Source organism: Notolepis coatsorum, assembly GCF_963971535.1.
Source record: "Notolepis coatsorum genome assembly, chromosome: 4".
Lineage (NCBI taxonomy): Eukaryota > Metazoa > Chordata > Actinopteri > Aulopiformes > Paralepididae > Notolepis > Notolepis coatsorum.
The window spans coordinates 52,250,114-52,275,921 of NC_140168.1; the positions used below are offsets into that span (position 1 = coordinate 52,250,114).

Sequence of the window (25,808 nt, forward strand, 5' to 3'; positions counted from 1 at the left end):
TTCCGTTGGAACTCGTCCTGGGCAGAAGCTAGCCCAAATGGTAATCGTAGGAATCTGTATCGTCCAAACGGTGTGTTGAACGTCGTCAGCTTCGATGATTCTGTGGAGAGCTTGATGGACCAGTATCCCGACCTTGCATCCAGTACGCTGAAATAGCGTGCGCCTTAGTCTGGGTGTGATGTCCTCTAGTGTCGGCAGAGGGTAGTGCGGGCGCTTGATAGCCTTGTTTAACTCCTTAGGATCCAAACATAGTCTGAGCTTGCCTGTGCGTGGTTTCTCAACAATGACCAGTGCACTGACCCACTCCGTTGGTTCGATGACTCTAGCGATGATCTGTGTGTCTTCCATACTCTGTAGCTCCTTCTTTAGTCGGCCACGCAGGGCGATCGGTGTCCTTCTCAGTGGGCAGACTACTGGCGTGGCGTCTGGGTCTATATGGATGTGACACTCTCCTGGGAATAGTCCTATCCCTTTAAACACGTCGTGGTATTCTTCCATGATGGTCTGTTTATCTGTGTGTGCATTTACTGACAACACTAGTTTAATGAGGTCCATATTCAGGCATGCCTGTAAACCTAGAACTGGGGGTGCCTGAGTGTCTACTATGTAAAAGTCTAACAACATGCCACGCTCTTTGTATTTACACTTTAACGTGCATGTGCCCTTTACCACTAGCTTCTCTCCACCATATCCTGTCAGTCTGCGTGAAGTAGGCTGTATTTTGCGTTTATCTTGTAAACTGTGATACTCTCTCAAAGGAATCACATTTACTTGTGCACCTGTGTCTAGCTTAAATTTAAGCTCTGTGCCCTGTTTTCCTACTTGTATGTCCGTGAACGCTTGTTCTGTTGCATCAAACCGTCTGTCTGTCACAGTGTCTACATACAGTTCGTCTGACTCTTCTCCTGACTCAGAGCGCATGCTAATCTCGTGTACTGGCTTTTTCTGGAAACTACCGGCCCTGCAGACTTTGGCAAAGTGGTTCCATTTTCCACACTTCGTGCACTGTTTCCCCCTAGCTACACAGTTATCCCCTTCCTTGTGAGCTCTACCCCCACAGTATCCACAGTTCTTACGTGTGTCTGTGTCGCTCGCTCCGTTCGCTCTCTCTGTCCACTCTGCTCTGGGGCGATATCTCTGTGCGCTATACTTCTGTTCATGTCTGTGTACCTCGTGCACAAGCTGCTCCTGCGCGCTGCTCGTGGCGCCAGTAAAGCTCTTTATCTGTGATTGTGCTAGCTCGTGGGCTCTAGCTATATCTACCGCTTTGTCTAACGACAAGTCTGATCCAACGTTTAATAGTTTCTCTCTTACTTTTGCTGAGTGTATGCCAAACACCATGCGGTCTCTAACCATCTCATCATTGTTCACATATGCACAGTCCTTCACGAGTAGTTTCAATGCAGTGACAAATTGTTCAAATGACTCGGTAGGTTGCTGGGTTTTCTCATGGAATTTGTACCTAGCGAAAATCGTGTTCCTCCTTGGAAGTACGTATGCTTCGAAATTGTCATAGTATCTCTTCAATACCTTTGCTTCATCTGCACTGAGAGTCCATGTGTTGTGAATGTCTCTCCCTCTTTCTCCGCTCCACAGTAGCAGGTAGCTACATTTCTCGTCCTCTCCTTTCTACTTGAGTGGGCCCGAAAACATTAGCTCTGCGTGCTGCCTGAACTTCTTCCATTCTCCCGGTAAGTCCAGAGAATCCCAATTCATCCGTGGCGACGGGACTCCGTTGATATCCATGTTCATCCTGCTTCTGACACCATGTCGTATTCGATTATATCTAATAATCTTCAGGACGAGGAGATTGCATTTAGATATTTATTCAAAGGTAAGCATTCGTTAAGCATGAGTGTAACTCCATCCACGGCTGGCAGCCAACTGACTGTCAAGACCATAGATATCTATGGTCAAGACTCCTTGTCAGGTATACATAATAGGAAGGTGCGCCTGGCGCGCCTGTCGTAAATGATATATTCAAAGCATGACCCTCCAATGTACAGTTTCTTCCCCCTAGAATGTATATATTTTCTTTTATGATCTGTCTCTTAAACAGTACTGTATATTTGTATATCTTGTATGTCATAAATGTCTGGATGTAACAGTACTTATCTGTATGTCATAAATGTCATGATGAATTGAAAATGGGGAACCCTGATGTAAACAAGACGAAAGTCTTTCTCTGGTCTGCATCCCCTTAACAATTGTGTGTATTGGGCCGTACTGTGTTGTTGTACCCATTCTTCAATCTGTTAATAAAATGTTCAATCAATCAATCAATCAATCAATTGTTGAGCTATGACAGCGTGGTACTTAAATGCGCAAATGTTGCGCTTTGTGGATCCACCGTGGCGTCAGACTCAGAACGGAACCGGAAATACATTGGAGGCGCACACTCACTGCACAATGAAATATGTGAGCATGAACGATACCTCGTATTCATCTTTACAATTACAAGCTTTCTATAGTAAATGTAATTACCCTTTCTCTCTTTTTACACATAGTAAGGTAAGCTAGTAATCAGTCCGTTTACGTACAAGACAGCACGCAACAACAGTCAAGTAATGATTTGAAGGCTCTTTAGGTTAGCCCCAACAGAGAACGTCTAAATGGATGCGCCCGTTTTGGATGCCAAGGTACTAGGTAGTCCTCCTACATTGCCATGCGTCTGTTTATTTTTCGACAACTCCACTGGTCCAATATGAAAACTCCGCCCCCTGTGATAATTGGGGTAGTGGAACATGCACGCATAAAATATGTAACGTCGAATTGTATATGGGGGACCCTGATGTAAACAAGACGAAAGTCTTTCTCTGGTCTGCATTCCCTTAACAATTGTGTGTATTGAGCTGTACTGTATTGTACCCATTCTGCAATCTGTTAATAAAGTTTTCAATCAGTCTGACTGTATCTGCATGTCATGTATGTCATATATGTCCTGATGAATTGAAAATGGGGGACCCTGATGTGAAAATGTAAACAAGACGAAAGTCTTTCAATCAGTCTCCTCCAGCCTTCTATGGAATGCATCAATCTTGATATTGCCAAGAAGACAAGTATTTTGTCAGAATATTACTGGTGGTACTGACTACTGAGGAGACCAGATGGACGTTTTAGAATTGTGTATCCCAATAAATCGCATGCTTCAGAGATTATTCATTATTATTAGATGTCAAGCTTTGGCCATATTGTTGTTCATGAATTAAGATAAGCTCCTTGCATTGTGTTGTTGTTCACATTCATTACCGTGATTTGTGTGTAGTATTAAAATGCCATGATCGGCTAATCTTGTGGTATCTGACTGACCAGCGGAGGAAGATGAGCGCAGAGGCGGCGGACAGAGTTGCTACTGGGGCTACTACTGGGGGGACTGGGCGGCCCAGCACCCCTCCCCAGACATCATGGTTCGAGTTCCTCCTGGATGACACGTTGTTGGAGGAACACCTCCAGAAGCGTAACCCAGGTCAGCTCATACATCTATCAGCGCCACTCTGTGTTGTGGTACTGTATATGAGGGCCTGTTGTCTTTGTGCTGTGCCTGTCTGTCATGCTGTACAACTTTGAAAGTAGCTCTTCTTTGAAGTATTTTGGTGAATTGAGTGTTGTGGTGTTTTGGACCTTTTATAATGATTGGTGAAGAAAGTGAGACAATTTATTAACTTGACTGTGTGTAATATATATATATATATATATATATATATATATATATATATATATATATGGTGTGAGCACAGCGATCATGACCACATTTTATAAAGCCGTCTTAGAAAGCCTAATGAGATATGTAGTGCGGTGGCTTAGCACCAGATTTGAGGAGGATGTGGACGCGCCGGACAAAAGCACCACATTTTTCCCACGTGTTCCTCATCATCATAGCTTTCATTTTGGGGTAGGGGCCACGTCAGCATGATGGATTTCAAGATGGCCGCCATGTAAAATCAAGGTTCTGCCCATTAATAAATATCTTGGTCCATAGCGTGCTCAATATTTGAGCGAACACAAAGGTATTGGTATCCCTGTAAACTAGAGAAGCTAAGCTTTACATTGGTATCATTTTCATTAAGCCCAACTGTTGGGAAGGTGGTTTTAATAGGAATTGATTCAAAATTATGTTAAATTTTCGCCTAGAAAAAACTGCCATGCTCATCTTCCAAAAGGTCCCTTGGCCGTTCACATGAATATATCAGAGTGAACATTGGTTTTATAGGTACCCACAAGCCTCTTCTTTCCAGACATACCCACTTTGTCCAACATGCATGCTATTTGGGGCAATAATCAAGCAGGTTTGTGCATGTGGTACAAATGTGTCGAACATTCTAACAACTGCCAAAAATGTGAATGTTGGGTTAGGGTTTGTTGTTAGAACGTTGAACATAGATCAATTTTGGTGTCAAACTACACATTTTCTGGGTCAATAAATGTGTTAATGCTATGAAGAATGTCACCAGATGAATATTTGTACCATTCTAACAACATATTTACATCATTTTTTACTTGTTTAACACTTTCAGTACCGGCCATTAACATGGTAAAGCATGGTTAAATGCCACCACCCACTTCAATGATAGCGTTGTGAACGCATAATCTCTGTCTTAGATTATGGCTATGTGTCTAATCTGCCTGTCACTTATCAATGACTTGTTTGCAGTCAACATTGTCGAAACGGATTGTTTTTTAATCGGTTCATTTCCGTTTTATAGCATTTTGAAAAGCCCTCGTTTTCAAGGAAAATATATAGATTCCGTGATAAAAGGCATGCTGGAATATTCTGGAATACACAAACACGTTGTCATTTTTCGGCCTATTTATGAATCGTTTTCAAATAAACGCTAGATTATTGATAGTATAATGTGTACTTATGCACGCTATAGAGGCGGGCTGAAATATAGATTCTCTCATTTCCTGATCGCGCACACACAGACACACACGCATAGGGCAAACGCTTATATCTCTGTGAAAATAGCTCTGATTATCCTAAGACTGGTAAAATAAATTCCTTACCAGATGTTATCCAAAAAGATTATTCCAATTCCTGATCGCCATTCCCAATATCGATCAAAATGTTTCTCTCTTGTTAGAAGAGGGATAACTTCTTCAGTTAGATTTGATACTCCTACAGGTCAGGTCTGGGCGCCTGCACGTGTGAATATTTTCCCTAACGGGGTTGCACTTCCGCGTTCGGTTTGCGCGATCTGATTGGCCACTGACGTTTCTGGTCATGTGACATCTGCGCCAATCGTGTGACGCCTGTTTCTGCGCCTATTTCCGCCTCGAACAGCCTGCAAACTACCTAACGCCTATTTTATCACTGGTTAAGCTTAGGCGACTCTTTCGAAGTTGGTTAAGGTTAGAGTTTGGAATGAGGGCTGGTGTTCTATCGCCCTGCTCTAAGACAAACTCTAACCTTAACCGACTTCGAAAGAGTGCCTAAGCTTAACCAGTGATAGAAACAGGCGTCACACGATTGGCGCAGATGTCACATGACCAGAAACGTCAGTGGCCAATCAGATCGCGCAAACCGAACGCGGAAGTGCAACCCCGTTAGGGAAAATATTCACGCCGCCTGCACAGCAAAAGACAGGAAGTGGTGAAGGCAGCGTGACCTCCCACACATTACACTTCACCAATGAGAGTCCGCGCTGCCAGGTGAAAAGAGAGCCGCTGGCTGTCTCTGCATGTGTCGGAGGAAGCATGTGGTAGTCCTCAGGGCTCCCTAGACCGACCAGTAGGGGGCACATGCGCACAACGACCAGGTAGGGGAGGGGGGAATTGGTACAACGACTAAAATTGGGATGTGGGGGGGGAAAGTACAGAAAAATCTGGCGGAGAAAAAGAGGATTAAAAAAAAAAGAATATAGAATATCAGGCATAAAATGGTTATGTGATTAAAATGCGATTAATTAGATTAATTAATTACAAATCTTGTAATTAATTAGATTCCTTTTTTTTTAATCGCCTGACAGCACTAATAATAATACATGCCATTTATTGAAGTTCCTATGTCTCTGTGCCACCTCCCTCCGCCATAACTTTACGAGATAATTTGTTCTTATAGTAACGAGTGATCCTAATTAAGTCAAGTCAAGAGTTTTATTTGTCACGGCATACAAGTATACAATGAAATGCGGGTGGTCTTGCCCGCAACGATGTGCAATACAGTAGTAACAACATATAATAGAATCCAATAAAACAACATTGTGCAATAAACAAGTAACATAGTAGGGCATATCGGTATTTGTACATAAGTTATTTACAGAGCATGAAGGACATGCTAGGTCCTGTGGTAGTGCAATACACTGTTAGCTACGGATGAGGCACTGGGTCTTTCTGTACATTGCTATTTTATACAATCTCAGGTTATACTATATTATTTTTAAAGTGACCTTTCCTTAGTGGCCATACGTGTGGGTGTGTGCAGCATGAGTGTGTGCTTGCTCATGTTAAAGTGGCTGCTAGTGTGTGAGCGTGTACAGTGTGTGTGCTCATGTGTGCTTGTGTGTGGAGAGTTCAGTGTTCAAGGCTCTGATGGCCTGGGGGAAGAAGCTGAGCCGAAGCTTCTCTGTCCTAGTAGCTGGGGTTCGCAGGCGTCTGCCTGACCTCAGCAGCATGAACAGGCTGTTGTTGGGGTGGTGTGGGTCTGGATTTGCACCTCTTGTTGTATAGAACCTGCAGGGGTGGTAGTGCAATACCCGTGGTACGCTCGGCTGAGCGCACCACTCTCTGTAGGGCCTTCTTGTCCTGTGCCGTGCTGTTTCCATACCAGGCAGTGATGTTTCCAGTCAAGATGCTCTCTACAGCTCCGGAGTAGAAGGACTGGAGTATCTTCCCAGATACTCTGAACTTCCTTAACTGTCTCAGGTGGTAGAGGCGCTGCTTCGCCTTTTTTACGACTGAGTCTATGTGTGTTGACCATGTCAGATCCTCTGAGATGTGGACCCCCAGGTACTTAAAGCTGCTCACCCTGTCCACGGTAGCCCCGTTTATCCTCAGTGGTGTGTGTGTCTCCTGCTGTCCTCTCCTATAATCCACGATCAGCTCCTTGGTTTTACCAATGTTCAGGAGGCGTTCTCATCGTTGTCTGAGATCAGCCCCACCACCACTGTGTCGTCCGCAAACTTCACTATGGAGTTGGAGCTGAACTTGGCCACACAGTCGTGTGTGTATAGTGAGTACAGCAGGGGGCTCAGAACACAGCCCTGGGGGGACCCGATGCTCAGGGTGATGGTGTTGGAGGTCTGACCCCCCCACCCTGACCGCCTGGGGCTTTTCGCTCAGAAAGTCCAGTATCCAGGCGCTCAGAGCGGAGCTCAGACCCAGCTCGATCAGCTTGTCCACCAGTCTGGTGGGGACTATGGTGTTGAACGCTGAGCTGTAGTCAATGAACAACAGTCTCACATAGCCCCCCTTCTGGCGGTCAAGGTGAGAGAGGGTGCTGTGCAGTACTTGGGAGACCGCATCGTCAGTGGACCTGTTTGGCCTGTATGCAAATTGCATGGGGTCCATATCACTGGGGAGGGAGGCACAAATGTGATCCTTGACCAGCCTCTCGAAACATTTCATGGCCACAGAGGTGGCCTGTAGTCATTGAGACATGTTGGGGAGGGTTTCTTTGGTACAGGGATGATGGTAGACATCTTGAAGCAGGCAGGGACCACTGACTCCGCCAGGGATTGATTTAAATATGGCGGTGAACACAGGGGCTAGCTGGTTGGCACAGGACTTAAGTATGCGTCCTGTTATACCATCTGGGCCAGCAGCTTTTCTGGTGTTCACCAGAAAATGCTGGTATAAATGCTCTTCTCACACTGTGTTCCGACAACGAGAGAGCGTCCCCGCCCCCCCCGCGGATGCTCGATATTGGCTTTTTTACCGATACCGATGTACCGATATTGTCCAACTCTTCATTTCCGATACCGATATCAACCGATACTGATATATGCAGGGTTTCCCCCCCCCCAAAAAACGGAATAATTTCAGGTAATTAACATTACATATCTCTTGTCGTGGAATTAACACATCATTATGCATACTTTTGACAATAAAAAAAATATGAATCTGTTCTTACTTGCTTGCCTGGGTAAATAAAGGTTAAATCATTTTTATTTTTTTAAACCGATACCGATAATTTCCGATATCACATTTTAATGCCAATATCGGCCGATAATATCGGACATCCCTAATCCTAATAAAATGTCTATTCGATTCATGCATGTCTGACTGTTAAACAAGTAAAAAATTATGTAAATATGTTGTTAGAATGGTACAAATATTCATCTGGTGACATTCTTCATAGCATTAACACATTTATTGACCCAGAAAATGTGTAGTTTGACACCAAAATTGATCTTCTATGTTCAACATTCTAACAACAAACCCTAACCCAACATTCACATTTTTGGCAGTTGTTAGAATGTTCGACACATTTGTACCACATGCACAAACCTGCTTGATTATTGCCCCAAATAGCATGCAAGTTGGACAACGTGGGTATGTCTGGAAAGAAGAGGCTTGTGGGTACCTATAAAACCAATGTTCACTCTGATATATTCATGTGAACGGCCAAGGGACCTTTTGGAAGATGAGCATGGCAGTTTTTTCTAGGCGAAAATTGAACATAATTTTGAATCATTGCCTATTAAAACCACCTTCCCAACAGCTGGGCTTAATGAAAATGATACCAATGGAAAGCTGAGCTTCTCTAGTTTACAGGGATACCCATACCTTTGTGTTCGCTCAAATATTGAGCGCGCTATGGACCAAGATATTTATTAATGGGCAGAGCCTTGATTTTACATGGCGGCCATCTTGAAATCCATCATGATGACGTGGCCCCTACCCCAAAATGAAAGCTATGGTGATGGGGAACACGTGGAAAAAATGTGGTGCTTTTGTCCGGCGCGTCCACATATTTTTGCTAAGCCACCGCACTAATGGGATGGCAGCGTGGTTTGGCACACTCACAGTACAGTGCAAGTTGAAGCTTGAAAGGCTAGTGAAAGCAGCGATGAAGGTGACCGGAAACACTAAGTATCCGTCACTCCAATCTATCTTTGAGAAAGTAGTGGTCAGCCAGGCACACAGAGAATCTTACCTTCTCATATTCTATATCCTGAATACGAAGTTCTTCCCTTAGGGAGACGGTTCAGAGCAAGTAGATACAAGAGCATCCGCGACAAGCTCTTGTCCCTTCCTACATCCATCGCTCTCCTAAATAACACTAGAGGTCTATTCCTTTGAGGTGCCAGTGGGCTGTCACCTCTTTCTTGTCCAAGTCCAAATCGTGTTGCAATTTAATTAGGGCAAGGTGCACTATGAAGATTTTTGAAATGAGTTTACCTACTTATGAATTTTGGTTTTATGTCTCTATGCATTGTCATATTTGTCTGAAGTCCTTTTTACTAACTGAATGAATGATTGATTGTATATATTTTTTTCCTTCTTTGTTTACACTGTTAATGCAGACTGATGCAGCACTGATGTTCCTAGTCAATGTTCCCTTCTGGGACAATAAAGTTTATTATCTTATCTTATATATATATATGTGTGTGTGTGTGTGTGTGTGTGTGTGTGTGTGTGTGTATTTTCTCTCCCAGACCCAGTACCAGTGCAGCTTATCATCCAGTTCTTGGAACAAGCGTCAAAGCCCTCTGTGAACGACCAGAACCAGGTGCAGCCTCCAGCAGATAACCGGAGGAACCGCACGCTGAAGCTGCTGGCGCTCAAAGTAGCAGCTCACATGAAGTGGGATCTGGACGTATTGGAGAAAGGGTACGTCAGTGTGTAGACTTTGTGGGAGCTTGTTTTATTAATATTTTACTAACATTCACAAAAACACCTGATGTTAAAAAGATATTCTATATGAACAAATGGCTGTTTATTAAATCGTATGACATACAAAGAAGTGCAAATGCATCTTATGCAAAGGTGTTTGATGTTTGGGCCTCAACTCATCCCACTTTAAAAAAAAAAATTATTATCCAGCCACCATAATGGGCTTAGATTCATGTGTTCCATCTTCAACGTTGTATCTGTTGACAGACACACATGATAGGCCAATAGTGTCACTTCAGAATACATGTCTATAATTGACTAAAGTAACAGTTGTGTGATTGGAGGATCAAGGAAGAGAGGGCGGAGCTTGCGATAGGTCAACTGGTTTGGATGTCTGGTGTTGAGCTGACCCTTGCTTTGCTCTCTCCCCTCCCAGCTTGACCATCCCGGTGCTCAACATGTTACTGAATGAGCTGCTGTGTGTGAGTAAGGTCCCCGCAGGGGTCAAACACGTTGACCTGGACCTCTCCACGCTGCCCCCCACCACCGCCATGGCGGTCATCATCTACAACCGCTGGTGAGTGAAGGAGTGCCTGGCAGGACACAACAGCAAGGTGTTTCAGTTGGTAGTTAAAGGGGCACTTCACCAAAAAACAATGCCGATTTATTTTTGCACATATTCTCACACATAAAACTGTTCTCAGTTTTGCACACATTCATTTAGTTTGACAGTTATTGAGAGTAAATTAGTTTGACTATGGCCACCAGTAATGTCATTGGGGACATTGAATCCTTGTGTTGTATTAATTACAGCTCAATGCAATGATTTAGATTATAAAATAGCAACACCTTGTCTTACAGGGACTGCTAACTTATCATTTAATTTAGATGTAATTAGCACAACACAAGGATTCAATGGCCACGATCACGGTAACCATTATTCAAACAAATTTACTCTCAGTAATTGTAAAACTAAATTAATGTGTGCAAAACAGTTTAGAGCTTTAGGATATGTGTGAGATTATGTGCAAAATAAATCAGCATTGTTTTTTGGTGAAGTTCCCCCTTTAAAAAAAAAAAAAAAAGATAACGGGCATAATTATCTAATATCTCTACATGTTCTCTCTGAAGGGCCATCAGAACCATTGTGCTGAGCAGTTTCCCAGAGAAACAGACCAAACCTGGACCGCACCAGATGAACATGTAGGTCCTTCAGAACTCTCCCCTCCTCCCAGTACTTCTCAATTGGAACTAGCTGGAGATGTCCGTGCACTTCAACACAGGGTTACATTCTGTTCATGTCGTCTTTCTTAGATTGAATCTTGTACAGCAGGAGAAGGAAATGACTGACAACATTCTCAGTGTGGTGAGTAGAGTTACAGAATGTAACAACTGTGTCATCAATCATGCGAGATGGCTCAACGAGGAGATTAGAGGTGTATGAAATTACAGCGACATTAAAACTTAAAATACCTATTAAATAACAGAGTGCCATTTTCGGGAAGAAGAAATGCTCATTAACTAGGACTGGTATATATCTTAGTCAGTTAGTTTTCCTGTTTCCATTGGTTTTGTGAACTTACTCCCACTTACTTACTTGATATAACCCTTTCACTGCCACACTAGATAGGGTTAACCCTTTCACTGCCACACTAGAGATGGTTAACCCTTTCACTGCCACACTAGATATGGTTAACCCTTTCACTGCCACACTAGAGATGGTTAACCCTTTCACTGCCACACTAGAGAGGGTTAACCCTTTCACTGCCACACTACAGAGGGTTAACCCTTTCACTACCACACTACAGTGGGTTAATCCTTTCATTATCACACTGGCACATGGGTCACTGACTGAATAACTGATGTGACTGACTCTGCGTTGTGACTGATGACCGCGTAGAGACTTAATCATCACACGAGAAAATGGTGTGTCTTGCAGGGTGCGGAGCTCCAGCTGTAATGGGGAACCTAGTCTTGTTTCTGTATTACATCTGTAAATGACTATTGAAACACGCTTTGCCTCGTGAGGCACGACAACCTTTTGAAACGGCGCTGTGTTTCCACCTCCTGTAACGCTGAGTATTTCCACCTCCTGTAACGCTGAGTGTTTCCACCTCCCGCAGCTGAAGGAGCAGGCAGCAGACTCCATCAGTGTGCTGGAGGGGGCGGCAGCGCTGAAGAAGGACTTCTACATCCACACCCCGAGGACGCTGGACCTCCTGGCGGCCGACGGCAGCACCGCCAACGGGGAGACGGAGTCCTCCACCGCGGGGCTGCGCATCAGCGCGGACGAGCTGCACTGTCAGGTCGGCCGAACCTCACGCTGTTAATCAGTTGTGTGATTCAACGCGGGGTTGGGATACATTCAGTCAAATTGTTTATTTGAATTTTTTATTTTATTATTTTGTGCATATTACATTTATTGAGGGTCAGTGCAGTGTCCACTTGGAGTTAAATGAATGAACTGCAGTATTAATTGCAAGTCAATTGACCCCAATAACCTTTTCTTATTTTGGTGTTTCCGTAGGTGCATTATGATTTGGGGGCCATTTTCTTCCAGCAAGGCTGCACAGACCAGGTGGCCTATGAGAAGGCCAGGGAGCACTTCAGACAAACCCAGGAGCTTTTCCAGAAGGTAACGTGTCCTGCAACAGTGTGCACATGTGGATGCACGCTGGTTTAGTTTTCTTTGTCTTGATTTGATCTTACCACATCTATTGACCTTCATCTTATTTTCATACTAGCGCTCGTTCCTCTATGCTTTTTCTTAGCTCTATTCTATTTAAATGTTCTTATGTACCCCAGTTGCTACTGCATGTACATGTGTTTTATTACACGTATATATCTACATACTGTACATACTAACTATTTGCCTGTTTATTCTCCACCCATCGATCATCCATAGCAACACTATATTATCACCGATATCCAAGTTGGGGGATCCCCCTTTTAATGGCCCTTCTAAGGTTTCGCTCCTCCACATTGCCTGTGGTGCTTTTCTCCTATTGCTAGGTTTAGTGAGTTTGTCCTTACCTTCGCTGGGGTATGTCTGGGAGTGTTGCATATTTGGATTTTATTTTGTGATTTTTGTTCTTGATTTATTGTGATGTTTCTTCTTGACTTGTTTAAAGAAGACTTGTCAAGCCCATGGGGGCATTACCTTGTGATTTCGGGCATTACAAATAAATGTGATTTGAAATTTGATTTGATTGACGAGATGAGTAATATGTTGTGTAACCTAGTCGTACCTGTGTCTCATTTCACGACCCCTCTCATTGTGTCTTTCAGCTGGACTCATCTATTCATGTCCACCTGGATGAGAAGCGTCTCTCAGGCTACTGTAACGCCTGTAAAGCTCTGACGGGAAGCTCAGACCCTGGTGATGCTCAGATGACGCCGTATGGCCAGATCAATAGTCTGATCAGAACACACAACTACCAGGTCAGAATACATGTTCAAATAATTGGTGTATAGATATGAATGTGTAAATTTGATCATCAAAATTAATGTTTGTTTCATAAACATGAATGACATTATTTCATGCGTCACGCGAACACGCCAACATTATGGTAAATCCTCACTAGCCTAGCTAAAAACTCTTGAGAGGTTTCTTTGGCCAACAACTAGGCTAGCTGGTCCATATCCGCTTCCATTAATTCATGCTAAGCTAGGCTAGCTTGTAGCCAGATGGCTTTCTATTGAACACACAGAGAGGAAATTTGTATCTATCTTCTTGTCTGACTCCATAGAAGACTGTAAGCACATTTCCCATAATGTTGCCGTGTTCCTTTTTTTAAATGGAAATGATGATGATGATGATGATGATGATGATGATGATGATGATGATGATGTTAAGCGTTTTAATATTGTGTGTTGAATCTATAAAATAACCCCCCCCCCCCCACACCCAGGCTCTTATAGAGGCCTTCACCAAAGACAACGTGTTGCGGAGCTTGCCCAATCACTTCAGACAGTCTGTCCTCAGGGAGTTTCTTCACAAAGTCCAACAAGGGTGAGACAATCCTGATGCCACTCAGTCCAAAATTACAATAATGACATTTCATGAAACGGTTGAAACAAAGCATTATTTGTCTTCATTAGGGATTCACCGACCGATACCACTCTTTTTATTGCCAATACTGACGATACCTTTTAACAATGAGAAAAATACTGCACACTGGAACAAAATACTTGTAACGGGTGGGCAGTTATATTTTGCAAGCTTAAAACTGTGTGTGTGGGACCTTCTCCATTTACTCTATATTAGAGATCTGACATGCTCTATATTAGAGATCTAACATGCTCTATATTAGAGATCTAACATGCTCTATATTAGAGATCTAACATGCTCTATATTAGAGATCAAACATGTTTTATGTGTTAAAAATGTAGCAAGTCATTTCACTTAGATTTTTAGCATGTTTCACATTTTTTGGTATCGTATTTGAGCATTGGGGATATTTACCACAGCCTGGTGACGGTGCATCCCTAGTCTTTATTGCCATTACATGTAGTCCAGGTTTTGTCACATATCAATGCATTGTATTGTATTTATTACGTGTATATCTTTTAATCTACATTTATTTTGATTTAAGTACTGGACTGTCATTATTGTTATTATTATGTCTGTCATAGTCCTGTGATTTATTGTGGATTTCTACTGTTAATGTATTGTGTGTCTAGTTTTATGTTAAAAAAAGGGAAAATAAAAAATATTTATTCAAAAAAAAACATATCAATGCAGAAAACTAAGCTAATGTCATGGTGTGAGCGCAGGGAGCGGGGCCTTGAGGAGGTGTGCAACAAGCTGTGCGTTTGCAACGCCGTCCGGGACGCTCTGGAGGGGGAGGTGCTCAGTGTGCGCTTCCAGCAGCTGCTCCTCAAACCCAGTAAACAGACGGTGGACTTCATGCTGGAGGTACGAGCACACACCCCTCTTTCTTAATGTGTCGGAGAGGATTTGTTAAATGTCTCTTCCATCACCAGCCACTCTGCTGTTAACGTCACACGTCCTTGGTAGGGGTGGAGCTGGACTCTCTAGAGGTGGTGGCGGAGAGGAGGAGCCTGGCTAAGCTCCACGCCATCATGGACAACCCCTCCCACCCATTACACACAGACTTGGCGGATAGAAGGAGCACGTTCAGTGTTAGACTAAGACTCCCAAGATGTAACACTGAACGGCACAGGAAGTCCTTCATTCCGACAGCCATCAGGCTTTATAACGCATCACTGTGCCTCACTGAGCACAGGGGGACGGTACAGTCTGGCATAATCTTCCTGGACCTTTACCTTTAAACCGACACTTTACAATCTTACACTTATTACTGTACATTTTACTGTATATTTTTGGCTATATATTTTATATTTTAGAATGTATATACATACCAGAATGTATAACCCGGACCATACTTTATTCTCTATTTGTATTTGTATTCTTATTCGTGACTTTTGTTTTTGAATACCTAAATGTTTACTGTGAGCGATCTGTAGTGCAGAATTTCCCTTGGGATAAATAAAGGATTTCTATTCTATTCTATTGTGCTGCAGGTTTGCACGCGGTCGCTGGAGAAGGATCGTCCGTCCGAGACCTCCAGGAGGAACATGGCTATCTTCATGAAGTGCGTGAGATCACACTTTTATTTTTTACAAATGTCTTTATTTATACTTTATTTAAAATCGGGAGGAGAGGGAGAGGGAGACCCTAATTTCCAATGGCGCCGAGTGTACAAAGCATTACATGTAACGGGACACACGCAATCGATTTAAAACAATACATAGTCAGAAAAATAATAATAATGATGATAATAATTAGTGGTGGGACTCGATTAAAAAAATGTATCGAATTAATTCGAGACTTTATAGTTAATTAATCGGAATTAATCACATTTTAATCGCATATCAATATTTGATGCAAAAATGTTCAATTAAAATTAATTTTGGTATACGAGTGAATCAATGAATATACATACGTTTAAGCAGCTAAATCCTGTATTAGCTACTACACAGACCAACAGATCAAGTGCAGCAATAGGAATAATATATATATAGCGCAAAGGACCTTTTGTAAACTCAAGCACTTTCGAGGTAAAAGTAAAACGCAGTACTTTCAAGTACATTCCAGAACAGTTGACCATTAAAAAAAAATAACTCTTGCTTGATCTCAAGTTCTCTTATTTTATTTATTTTTATGAACAAACCAGACTAAGAAAAAAAGTTATTTGGCTTGGCTTTTAACTGTATTTAGTAACTCCTTTTGTTTCAATCATTTTATATAAAAAAAAATCTTCTTTCTATTTATTTTATTGCTTGTGATATGCAATTTGTCCTGCTTTTTATTATTAATTTGTATTTGTACATTTTATTTCATATTTTGTTTTGTCAAAGCACTCTGGGCCGCTTTCTATTGCATGAAAGGGGCTCTATAAATAAAGTGTATTATTATGCCTAGGCAGTAACGAGCTGTTTGGCCAAACATGAGGATGTAACGAGACCCACACGGTACCTCCATGTGCCCCTCCCCTCCCCCCTCCGTGGCAGGACGCTGTGCGAGAGCCTGGAGGAGCTGCCCCTGGTGTTCGTGGTGTCGTCCCACAAGCTGTTCATGGAGCTGCTGAAGGAGGAGGAGAGGAAGGTCCTGGTGGAGCAGATGAGGAAGAGGTCGGCCACCATCAACCTCAGCGCCAAGCCGCTGCCCTCCTTCTACGACATCCCAGGTACGCCGCTCTGTTCTTCCTCTAGATGTTGGACAGGATGTACATTACTTGGATAGAGGTAAAGGAATGATCATGATGATGATGATGACCGTATTGCTGTGTTATAATACAATGCCATTGAGGTTAAAGGATAACTTTGCTATTATCTAAGGTCCAAAATAGCGAGTGTTCATTCTTTTGATTTGATTGGAATTCATTTATTTTGGCAAATATAGTACACATTAAAATATCCATTACACATATGTTCTCTCTTGTAAAAGGGATATCAATCTGTTTGCACGTGTTATAAGTCACTGCTAAATGCCTTTATATAATGTGATGTCGTTGGAGTGTGTGTGGTAATTTCTGGGGGGAAAGTGCTTGAGGATTCAATTCCTAAACGCCTGTTGTTGTTGTTGAGCCTCCTGTCAGCTTATGTTCATTCAAGGACTGATTTCTCGCAAATGAAGCCCTTAAGAACACGGGCGCACACCAATCTGTCCTATCTATGACTGTTTTTTCGCATTCTTAAATCCTGTTCTTGGCTAAGACTAATCCCAGATAAGAAACCTTTTGTGAATGCCAGAATCGGCCCGAGAACTTCGTAAGTGGAATTAAGAAGACATTTCTTCATAACCTTTTCATAAGTGCGTTAGTGAATGAGGTCCAATGTCCTGGACCGTTTTCTCATCCATCATATTCCTCCTCCTGCTGAATTGAAACGGTATACTCTCAGTATCCGAGCTGTCTCCTTGCATCCCACCATCCTATTCCCCTCCTTACATTTTAGATTTGTTAGGTCAATTAATAAATAAACAACCAGAATAAAATATTAATAATATTAATAAAGAGGGGGTTATCAGCTCAACCTTGGTATCCACAACCTGGGGTTGAGATCACCCTGCTGCGTACAAACCTGTCCTCACTTAATCCTACCTCAGTCATCGTCATTAGCGCAATCGTCATCCATTCACTCAGTTGACGACAAGAAGCTCAAACTTGTGAATCAAATCAAATGTATTTGTAAAGCCCAAAATTACAAGGTAATGCCCCCATGGGCTGTACAAGTCTTCTTGACACCATAAATATCCAAATAATGCGAATGCCCAGACATTCCCCAATGAAGATGAGGAACGACTCACTAAAAACCTAGCAATAGGAAAAAAGCACCACAGGCGACATGGAAGAGAGAAACCTCAGATGGGCTGTTCAAAGGGGATCCCCCAACAGGATGTCATGGATAATATAGTGTTGCTATGAATTTGATTTTGATTTGATTTGATTTTGATTTGTCTCGAACATAGAAACATAAAACAAGTTTAAGAAAAAAAGTAAATAGTCAAAGACTATTTCCATACAATAAGTGTTCGAGAAGGAACGGGGAAGTAAAAAACATATCAAGCCCTGCCCCTTCCAGGGCTCCAGACTAACTTTTTACATTGGTTGCACCAGTGTGCCTAACTTTTTCATTTAGGTGCACATCATTTAGGTGCACCCAAAAATGTCCACTGCGCCTTTTGCCGCTGCAATAATACATTTAAGCGTTACCTTTACCATTACCTTTTTTGTCAGTTTCCATACACATTAGTAATTTCTTAATGTTATGTAAATTATTGTAAAAAATAACATTGTATTACAGTTAGCTCGCAAAGTCCAATCCTTCACCTTTTTATGTCTATTTTAACACATTCAGCTCAGCTCCAGTTAGAGCTGTCCCAAGCCTGTTTTTGGAATTTGAACATTCGCCAGGGTTTTTCGAACGGATGTTCGAACCATCGTTTTTAATCATGCAAACAATTTGCTCCTAAATAGGGAGGTGTAGTCTGACGTCACTTTGGACCGCCTGCGAGGTCCATCCGTATAGGGATTTATCTTTGGGAAAATGGATTATCGGCTATTGTAACAATTCTACCTCATGAACATTTGGAAACTTTCCATTTTTGCACAAAATGAGTTCCCTTCTATCACTAACATTATTTGTTAAGCATTTTTGGTTGAAATAAAATTCAGCGATTTTTTTTTTTACAATTAATTGCGAATATTTTCATGTTGAGCTATAGATTGTGGATGAATAAGCACAGAAAGGTACACCATGCAAATGTTGATGCTTTATTTGTTTTAAACGAGACAATTTAGAAATGGGCAATGGGCAAATACATTGTGTTTTCAAGATGATGGACCGGCCGGAAACAGCAATCATGTAACCACTACACCTCCCTATAGACCAGGAAGTAACCACTACACCTCCCTATAGACCAGGAAGTAACCACTACACCTCCCTATAGACTACTGCACTTCCGTGTTACATTGAGCTCGTGAGGAGATTGCAGGGGGAGGAAATGAATGAATTTGGATGAGAGCCGTGATGTAAGTGGTTGCAGCTACGGCTGTGGGGGTGCTAGAGACATGATCGAATAGACTTGTATGCGCCTGAATCTCCTGAAAACGGCGCGACCCATTCCTAATCGATCAGAACTAAATCGGCCGAGATCAAGTCCCTTTTCCAGCACCTACTCCCCATACACATGCGCAGATTGTCAACGGAGTCTGGACGACGCGAGATGACGCATGAATGAATGTGGACTGTTCCATCAGAGGGGGAGCTTCGGTGGCCAGTGTCCTTTCAGCCGAACAGGATAATGAAAAAATTATCCCACTAAATGGCCAGACGCGTCTTATGGCGACATCTACAATTACATAGTAGAAAAGACTCACGCACATCCCAAATGTAGTCACGGGTGCTAGACTCGAAGTAGATCTGTAATGTTTGTGGAAAAAAAGTCTGCACACCGTCTAGTGTTCCCAAGTTTTAATGTACTTGAACACAACGTTTCGGCCTGTGGCCTTTTTCAAGTGTCAACCTCATTGAGTCTCCAGGTAGACTAATGTTTATATTTAAGTGCAGTGGTCTGTAGCCACTCACACTACCACCGAAGCTCCCCCTCTGATGGAACAGTCCACATTCATTCGTGCGTCATCTCGCGTCGTCCAGACTCCGTTGACAATCTGCGCCGATCTCGGTCGATTTAGTTCTGATCGATTAGGAATGGGTCGCGCCGTGTTCAGGAGATTCAGGCGCATACAAGTCTATTCGATCATGTCTCTAGCACCCCACAGCCGTAGCTGCAACCACTTACATCACGGCTCTCATCCACATTCATTCATATGCTCCCCCTGCTATCTCCTCCCCGATTTCAGAATCCCGGAAGTGTTGCGGTGGTCTATAGACCAGGAAGTAACCACTACACCTCCCTATAGACCAGGAAGTAACCACTACACCTCCCTATAGACCAGGAAGTAACCACTACACCTCCCTATAGACCAGGAAGTAACCACTACACCTCCCTATACTAATAGTCTTTCGGGTATTTTATTTTGAAAAATGGCCACTTCCGCCCGCGCCTCAACCCAGCGTAAGCATACTGTCGAGTCTTGACTAGCAAAGTTTAAGCACATAGCGCACATTGCTGCGGAGTAGTAGATGTACCTACTTACTGGTCACGGAAGGCTTGAATAACGTTTTAAATGATAATACATTTTGTGAATACATTTGTTGAAACAGCTTTGTTGGCCGACGGCTCCTGCTATCTTAACGTTAGCTAAAGCTAAAGGGCTGCGGTCTAACGTTACATCGCTTAATTAACGTGTATAACATACCTGTGTAACGTTAAGCAGCTTGTGTTCCGCTGGGAAAGCATCACTGCATACACTTTGTTTAATCCAAACGTCCATTCGGAAACGTTGTATTATGAAACCAGTATGAGACGCTGTGTTTTTTATCGTTTCAATTCTCACATGGCTTTTTTGTTTATCCCGTCATTCAGCGAATAATAATGGCAGGGTGATGATCAGAGCCAGATCGGGGCTGGTCTTTGCATAATGCACGTGTTATAGCCAATCAAAGGCAGAGATTTTTTTTTATTTTTTATAGAACGCACATGGCCACGGGGGGAACAAATTATACACACACACATACACACAGACCGACAGACCTGCTGGGAGCTGGGAGCACCAGTGCGACGAGGGAAAACATCCAGTTGCACGGCACTGAGATTTGGTCGCAAAATGCTACCAAAACGGGCGCACCCTGGAGCCCTGCCTTCCTTACAATATTTTACATTATAATAAAAGGAAAAAAAGAATAATGAAAAATAAAGTTTTTTATATATCCAATTATCCAAATAATAATAATAATAACTAGACAATTCCGCGCGGGGGAAATTGTGAAAGTGTGGGTGACGCCTGTGCACCGCCGGCCAACGGGAGAGGGTCTCTCGCGAGTCTCTATGACAAACGGTTCAAAAGATACAAAAAGGGGGCGCGGCCTAAGGATCGGGGGAGTGGTCAACACAGACCAATGAAAGAGGATATCAGTAGTGTTTGCAAAATCGGTGGAATAAAGAAGAATAAAAAGAGTATAGATTCTAATAGTGTGGGTGGCAACCTGGCTTCGCCAGGTCACCCACACTAATAATAATAACTAGACAATTCCGCGCGGGGGAAATTGTGAAAGTGTGGGTGACGCCTGTGCACCGCCGGCCAACGGGAGAGGGTCTCTCGCGAGTCTCTATGACAAACGGTTCAAAGGATACAAAAAGGGGGCGCGGCCTAAGGATCGGGGGAGTGGTCAACATAGATCATTTGAAGATTGGAATTTTCCGAGTTTAATTTTTTTTTGGATTTTTCCGAGTTTTCGGAATTTTCAGTTTTCGTATTTTTCCGAGTTTTCGGGTTTTCTGACTTTTCCGAGTTTTTGAACTTTTTCGGATTTTTGATGTTTCCGAGTTTTCAGAATTTTCAGAGTTTTTGGATTTTTCCGAGTTTTCGGACTTTTCCAAGTTTTTGAACTTTTTCGGATGTTTGATGTTTCCGAGTTTTCGGATTTTTGTTTTGGGATTTTTCAGAGTTTTTGACCTTTTTCGATTTTTCCGAGTTTTCGGGTTTTGGGATTTTTCCAAGTTTTTGAACTTTTTCGGATTTTTGATGTTTCAGAGTTTTAGGATTTTTCCGAGTTTTCGGACTTTTCCAAGTTTTTGAACTTTTTCGGATGTTTGATGTTTCCGAGTTTTGGGATTTTTCCGAGTTTTGGGGTTTTTCCGAGTTTTTGACCTTTTTCGATTTTTTCGGGTTTTGGGATTTTTCCGAGTTTTTGAACTTTTTCGGATTTTTGATGTTTCCGAGTTTTAGGAATTTTCCGAGTTTTTGGATTTTTCCGAGTTTTCGGACTTTTCCAAGTTTTTGAACTTTTTCGGATTTTTGATGTTTTCGGATTTTTCCGAGTTTTGGGATTTTTCCGAGTTTTTGACCTTTTTCGATTTTTCCGAGTTTTCGAATTTTTCCGAGTTTTCGGGTTTTGGGATTTTTCCGAGTTTTTGAACTTTTTCGGATTTTAGATTTTTCCGAGTTTTCGGATTTTTTCGAGTTTTCGGATTTTTCCGAGTTTTTGAAAGGGGGTGTGGCCTAAGGGGGCGTGGTCTAATTATCGGGGGAGTGGTCAACATCGACCAATGAAAGAGGATATCCCTACCGAGTACAATGGCACAATCCGCAAGTCTCTACAACAAACGGTTCAAGAGATACACTGAGGGGGTGTGGCCTAAGGGGGCGTGGTCTAAGGATCGGGGGAGTGGTCAACATCGACCAATGAAAGGTGGTCAACATCGACCAATGAAAAATGAAAGAGGATATCCCTACTGAGTACAATGACACAACCCACAAGACAGAGGGCGCTGTCCAGCAATTCAGTACTGCAACACAGTGATGGGCAATGATGGGTTAAAGTGGATGAGGTCATTGGCAGCTTAGCCACGAGCCACACAGCTGTTAGGCTGAACCAATCATGAGTGAGCCACGAGCCACACAGGTGACGCAATCACTATGACTTGCATTTTCTATCCAATGCATTTCTATGGAGGCAGATGCATGACTGCATTGTCACGTTGATTAAAAGAAAACTATAAGAGATGAAGCGGTGTGACTCGCACAAGAGCACTACAACGAGTAGGCGAAGGGTTGTGTGCGATATTGTGGCATTCGTGCGATATTGTGGCACTCCTTCGGCGATCGGAACAGAAGGGTAAAAAAGAGTTGGAAAAAAGAGATTCCTAGAGTGGATTTGCATGGCGGTCAATGGAGAGGAGAACCTTCAAACAAATGGTCGTCAGTTGAGATAGAAATGTCCAATTCCATTTATTTTTCTTTTGTGAGCGGACTGACAGCCGTGTCATCGTTTTGATGTGTTTGTTTATTTCTACGTCCAAAATTGAGATCACACTCGCAATTCACCCAAGGTAGGGGAAAAAAGATGATTTCAGCTGCTACACTCTAAATTGCAATGCATTTCCAATGGGACCGACATTTTACCGTTTAAAGTCGATTCGTAGCCAGACGGTGCGGTGAAACTTTACGAGTTCGAATACCGCTGTTGCCATAGGCAAGCCGCTCGTTTTGATACCTTTAACGTGTATGGGGCGCGAACGCTCTGGCACGAGTGGTGTTTGGAAAATTCGGTGGAATAAAGAAGATGAACAAGAACAATAGTGTGGGTGGCAACCTGGCTTCGCCAGGTCACCCACACTAACTACAGTGTGGGTGGCAACCTGGCTTCGCCAGGTCACCCACACTAATAAAAAGATGAACAAGAACTATAGTGTGGTGGCAACCTGGCTTCGCCAGGCCACCCACACTAATGAACAAAAACTATAGTGTGGTGGCAACCTGGCTTCGCCAGGTCACCCACACTAATAATAATAATAATAATAATAATAATAATAATAATAATAATAATAATAAGCAAAGATGTTTGCTATGAATGATAGATGGGTGGAGAATAAAACAGGCAAATAGTTGGTATGTGTGAATGTGATGTGAGTGCTCTGTGCCCCCCCCAGCCTCGGCCAGTGTGAACATCGGACAGCTGGAGCAGCAGCTCATCCTGTCCCTGGAGCCCCGCAGGATCAGACAGATCCTCATCGAGCTCCACGGCATGGCTGAGCGGCCCTTCTGGAGGGTCAACGGCAAGGTCAGACCTCCACACACAACTATTGAGAATTCATAGAATATCAGAATGGACAATAGAGGAAAACATTTTACTCGTATACTCCTGCACTAGTCATGTAGCTGTGTTCTCACCATGGCTGTTATCTTTATTTTCTTTGTGTGCGTGCGTGTGTGCAGTGGGAGGTTCCTCCAGACTACATCAACGTGATCCTGGGCATCAAAGACAACCTGACCAAAGACCTGGTCTACATCCTCATGGCCAAAGGCCTCCACTGCATCTCCATTAAGGTGTGTTGGGATGTTCAGCGTTCACGACAATCGCAATGAACCTGAGTCAAGTCAGATTGTCAGTGTATTTGTAAAGCCCCGAAAATCACATGGCATGTCTCAATGTGGCTTCACGGGGCTCACAAAGGTACAACAGCACCCCCAAAGAAGAGAAGGAACAACTCCCACAGAAATAAACTTTACCGGGCCGAGATTTGTTTCATGTCATAAATAGATCAATACAGTCCGTATTAAGTAATGTTGCGTTTCTTTTTCAAATGTAGCCAAGAGTAAAGACCCTAACCCTATCGAAACGGTTATATTTATATATCGAAGTGTATATTTTCAGCACTACGTTTGTTTACCAATGATTTTAAGTGTTATTCGCTAAATATGAGCTTATAAAAATCTCTGCGCATCGGAAACCGGATGATTTAGACGCGAGCAAATGACGCCGTCATGAAATCATTGTAGTCCTAAGAAAGAGGAGACCCAGGGCTTTCGATGGATGTTGACATTTCATAAAAACTACACTACCCTTGGGGCGGCTGGGTAGCACAGTGGACTAAGCACTTGCCTACCACCGCAGAGACTCTAGGATCTAATCCAGCTGTCAGCGGTACCTCCGGCTTGGTCAGTTGTCCAGTGTTAGCGGGTGGGAAGCCGGTGGGGTATGTGTCCTGGTCGTTGTAAACTGCGACTCCTACTGGTCGGTTGGGGCGCCTGTTCAGCAGGGAGGGGATCTGGGGGAAATAGCATGAACCTCTGCACGCGTTATGTTCCCCCAGTGAAACCTCTCGCTGTCAGGTGAAAAGAAGCGTCTGGCGACTCGGAGGAGGCATGTGGTAGTTCTACACCCTCCCCGGGCCGACAGTGGGGCAATGCGCGCAACGATCAGGAAGGGAATTGGCATAACGTATATCGTATCACTATATGTCTTGTGTAGGGGAGAACGGGGATAGTTGTCACACTTTTTACTCTAGTGTGAAATGCTCATCATCAAAACATCTTTCAATAGTCATTCCTACATTAAATTGAAGCTTAAGATGTTGGCTTGAAATGTGTATCCCTCTCATTTCCCAACGTATTGTAACAAAGAGTTAATCACCTATCAAAGACACTCTGACACATTGTGACAACCAACCCCACCATGGGGATGGTTGTCACACACTATGGGGTTGGTTGTCACCATGTGTTTTAATGGGAAAATCTTAAAAAGAAGACAAGAAGGCAGAACTAAATTTGAAAGTTTAATTGCATTGACAAGTTGACAAATACATAACTTAATGCATCTTAACGTGAACATAAACAGGAAACGCATCTTTAGGCCATCCTATATAACAAAATAAGAACACAATAAATTGGCCTAACAATAATAGCCTACACAACATGTGACAACCAACCCCAAAGAAAATGTGACGACCAACCCCAACTGGAATGTCTTGATAGCATCAAGGCTAACAGCCATCTAACAACTAGTTAGCTAGCTAACAACAATCTAAACTATAGCTATCCCTTCACACTTTTTAAGGGTAATAATTGTTTCATTATAAACTAGAGCTGGGCCGCTAACGGCGTTAACGTGTTGCGTTAACGCCGGACTATTATCGTGCATAAAAAAAAATTACGCCGATAATCTATTTTCAAACTTGGGTCTCCTCTCCTCTCTCTGTCTGCACGAGAAGCGAGCCGCAGCGACTCAGCGAGCCACTCACACTCACAGAAAATACACATACGGGTACTTAATAAGGGAGGGGCCTCTCCGTGGCTCTGTGCTGCTGAAGCGTGCAGCCACACAGACCGAGCTCTGCGCTCATCATGGCGGAGAGAACTAAACGAAAGTCTGGGTACACTTTACGAAAGTCGATGCCGACAACGCACGTTGCCACAAGTGCAATAAAACATTTGCAAGTATGGGTGGCAATACAAGCAATTTGTCAAAACATATGTTGTCAAAACATAACATTAGTCTGCAGAAATGCGCCGTTTTCGACTGCTTTGCTCGCAGTGTTCCATCTCCATGCACGTCCACTGCAGGTAAGCCAAGATAATACGGAGTTAGCTAGGCTAATAACG

General features: G+C 43.0%; 1 protein-coding gene across 2 annotated transcripts in view; it reads left to right on the forward strand.

Moving 5' to 3' along the window:
- Window positions 1–2,417: 2,417 nt before the first annotated feature.
- ints8 (integrator complex subunit 8) overlaps window positions 2,418–25,808 on the forward strand; it is a 35,286-nt gene continuing 11,895 nt past the window's right edge. Inside the window, exons 1-15 of one of the 2 annotated variants that reach the window (XM_084312471.1) lie at window positions 2,418–2,639; window positions 3,313–3,466; window positions 9,597–9,771; window positions 10,211–10,351; window positions 10,906–10,977; window positions 11,089–11,140; window positions 11,898–12,080; window positions 12,302–12,409; window positions 13,063–13,215; window positions 13,686–13,786; window positions 14,551–14,692; window positions 15,322–15,392; window positions 16,312–16,487; window positions 23,357–23,487; window positions 23,643–23,753. In XM_084312471.1, coding sequence (XP_084168597.1) covers window positions 2,613–2,639; window positions 3,313–3,466; window positions 9,597–9,771; window positions 10,211–10,351; window positions 10,906–10,977; window positions 11,089–11,140; window positions 11,898–12,080; window positions 12,302–12,409; window positions 13,063–13,215; window positions 13,686–13,786; window positions 14,551–14,692; window positions 15,322–15,392; window positions 16,312–16,487; window positions 23,357–23,487; window positions 23,643–23,753 — 1,797 coding nt within the window. In that variant the 5' untranslated portion in view covers window positions 2,418–2,612. Of the gene's footprint in view, window positions 2,640–3,265; window positions 3,467–9,596; window positions 9,772–10,210; window positions 10,352–10,905; window positions 10,978–11,088; window positions 11,141–11,897; window positions 12,081–12,301; window positions 12,410–13,062; window positions 13,216–13,685; window positions 13,787–14,550; window positions 14,693–15,321; window positions 15,393–16,311; window positions 16,488–23,356; window positions 23,488–23,642; window positions 23,754–25,808 lie in introns of both variants that reach the window. The other variant, XM_084312472.1, reaches the window with a different exon arrangement.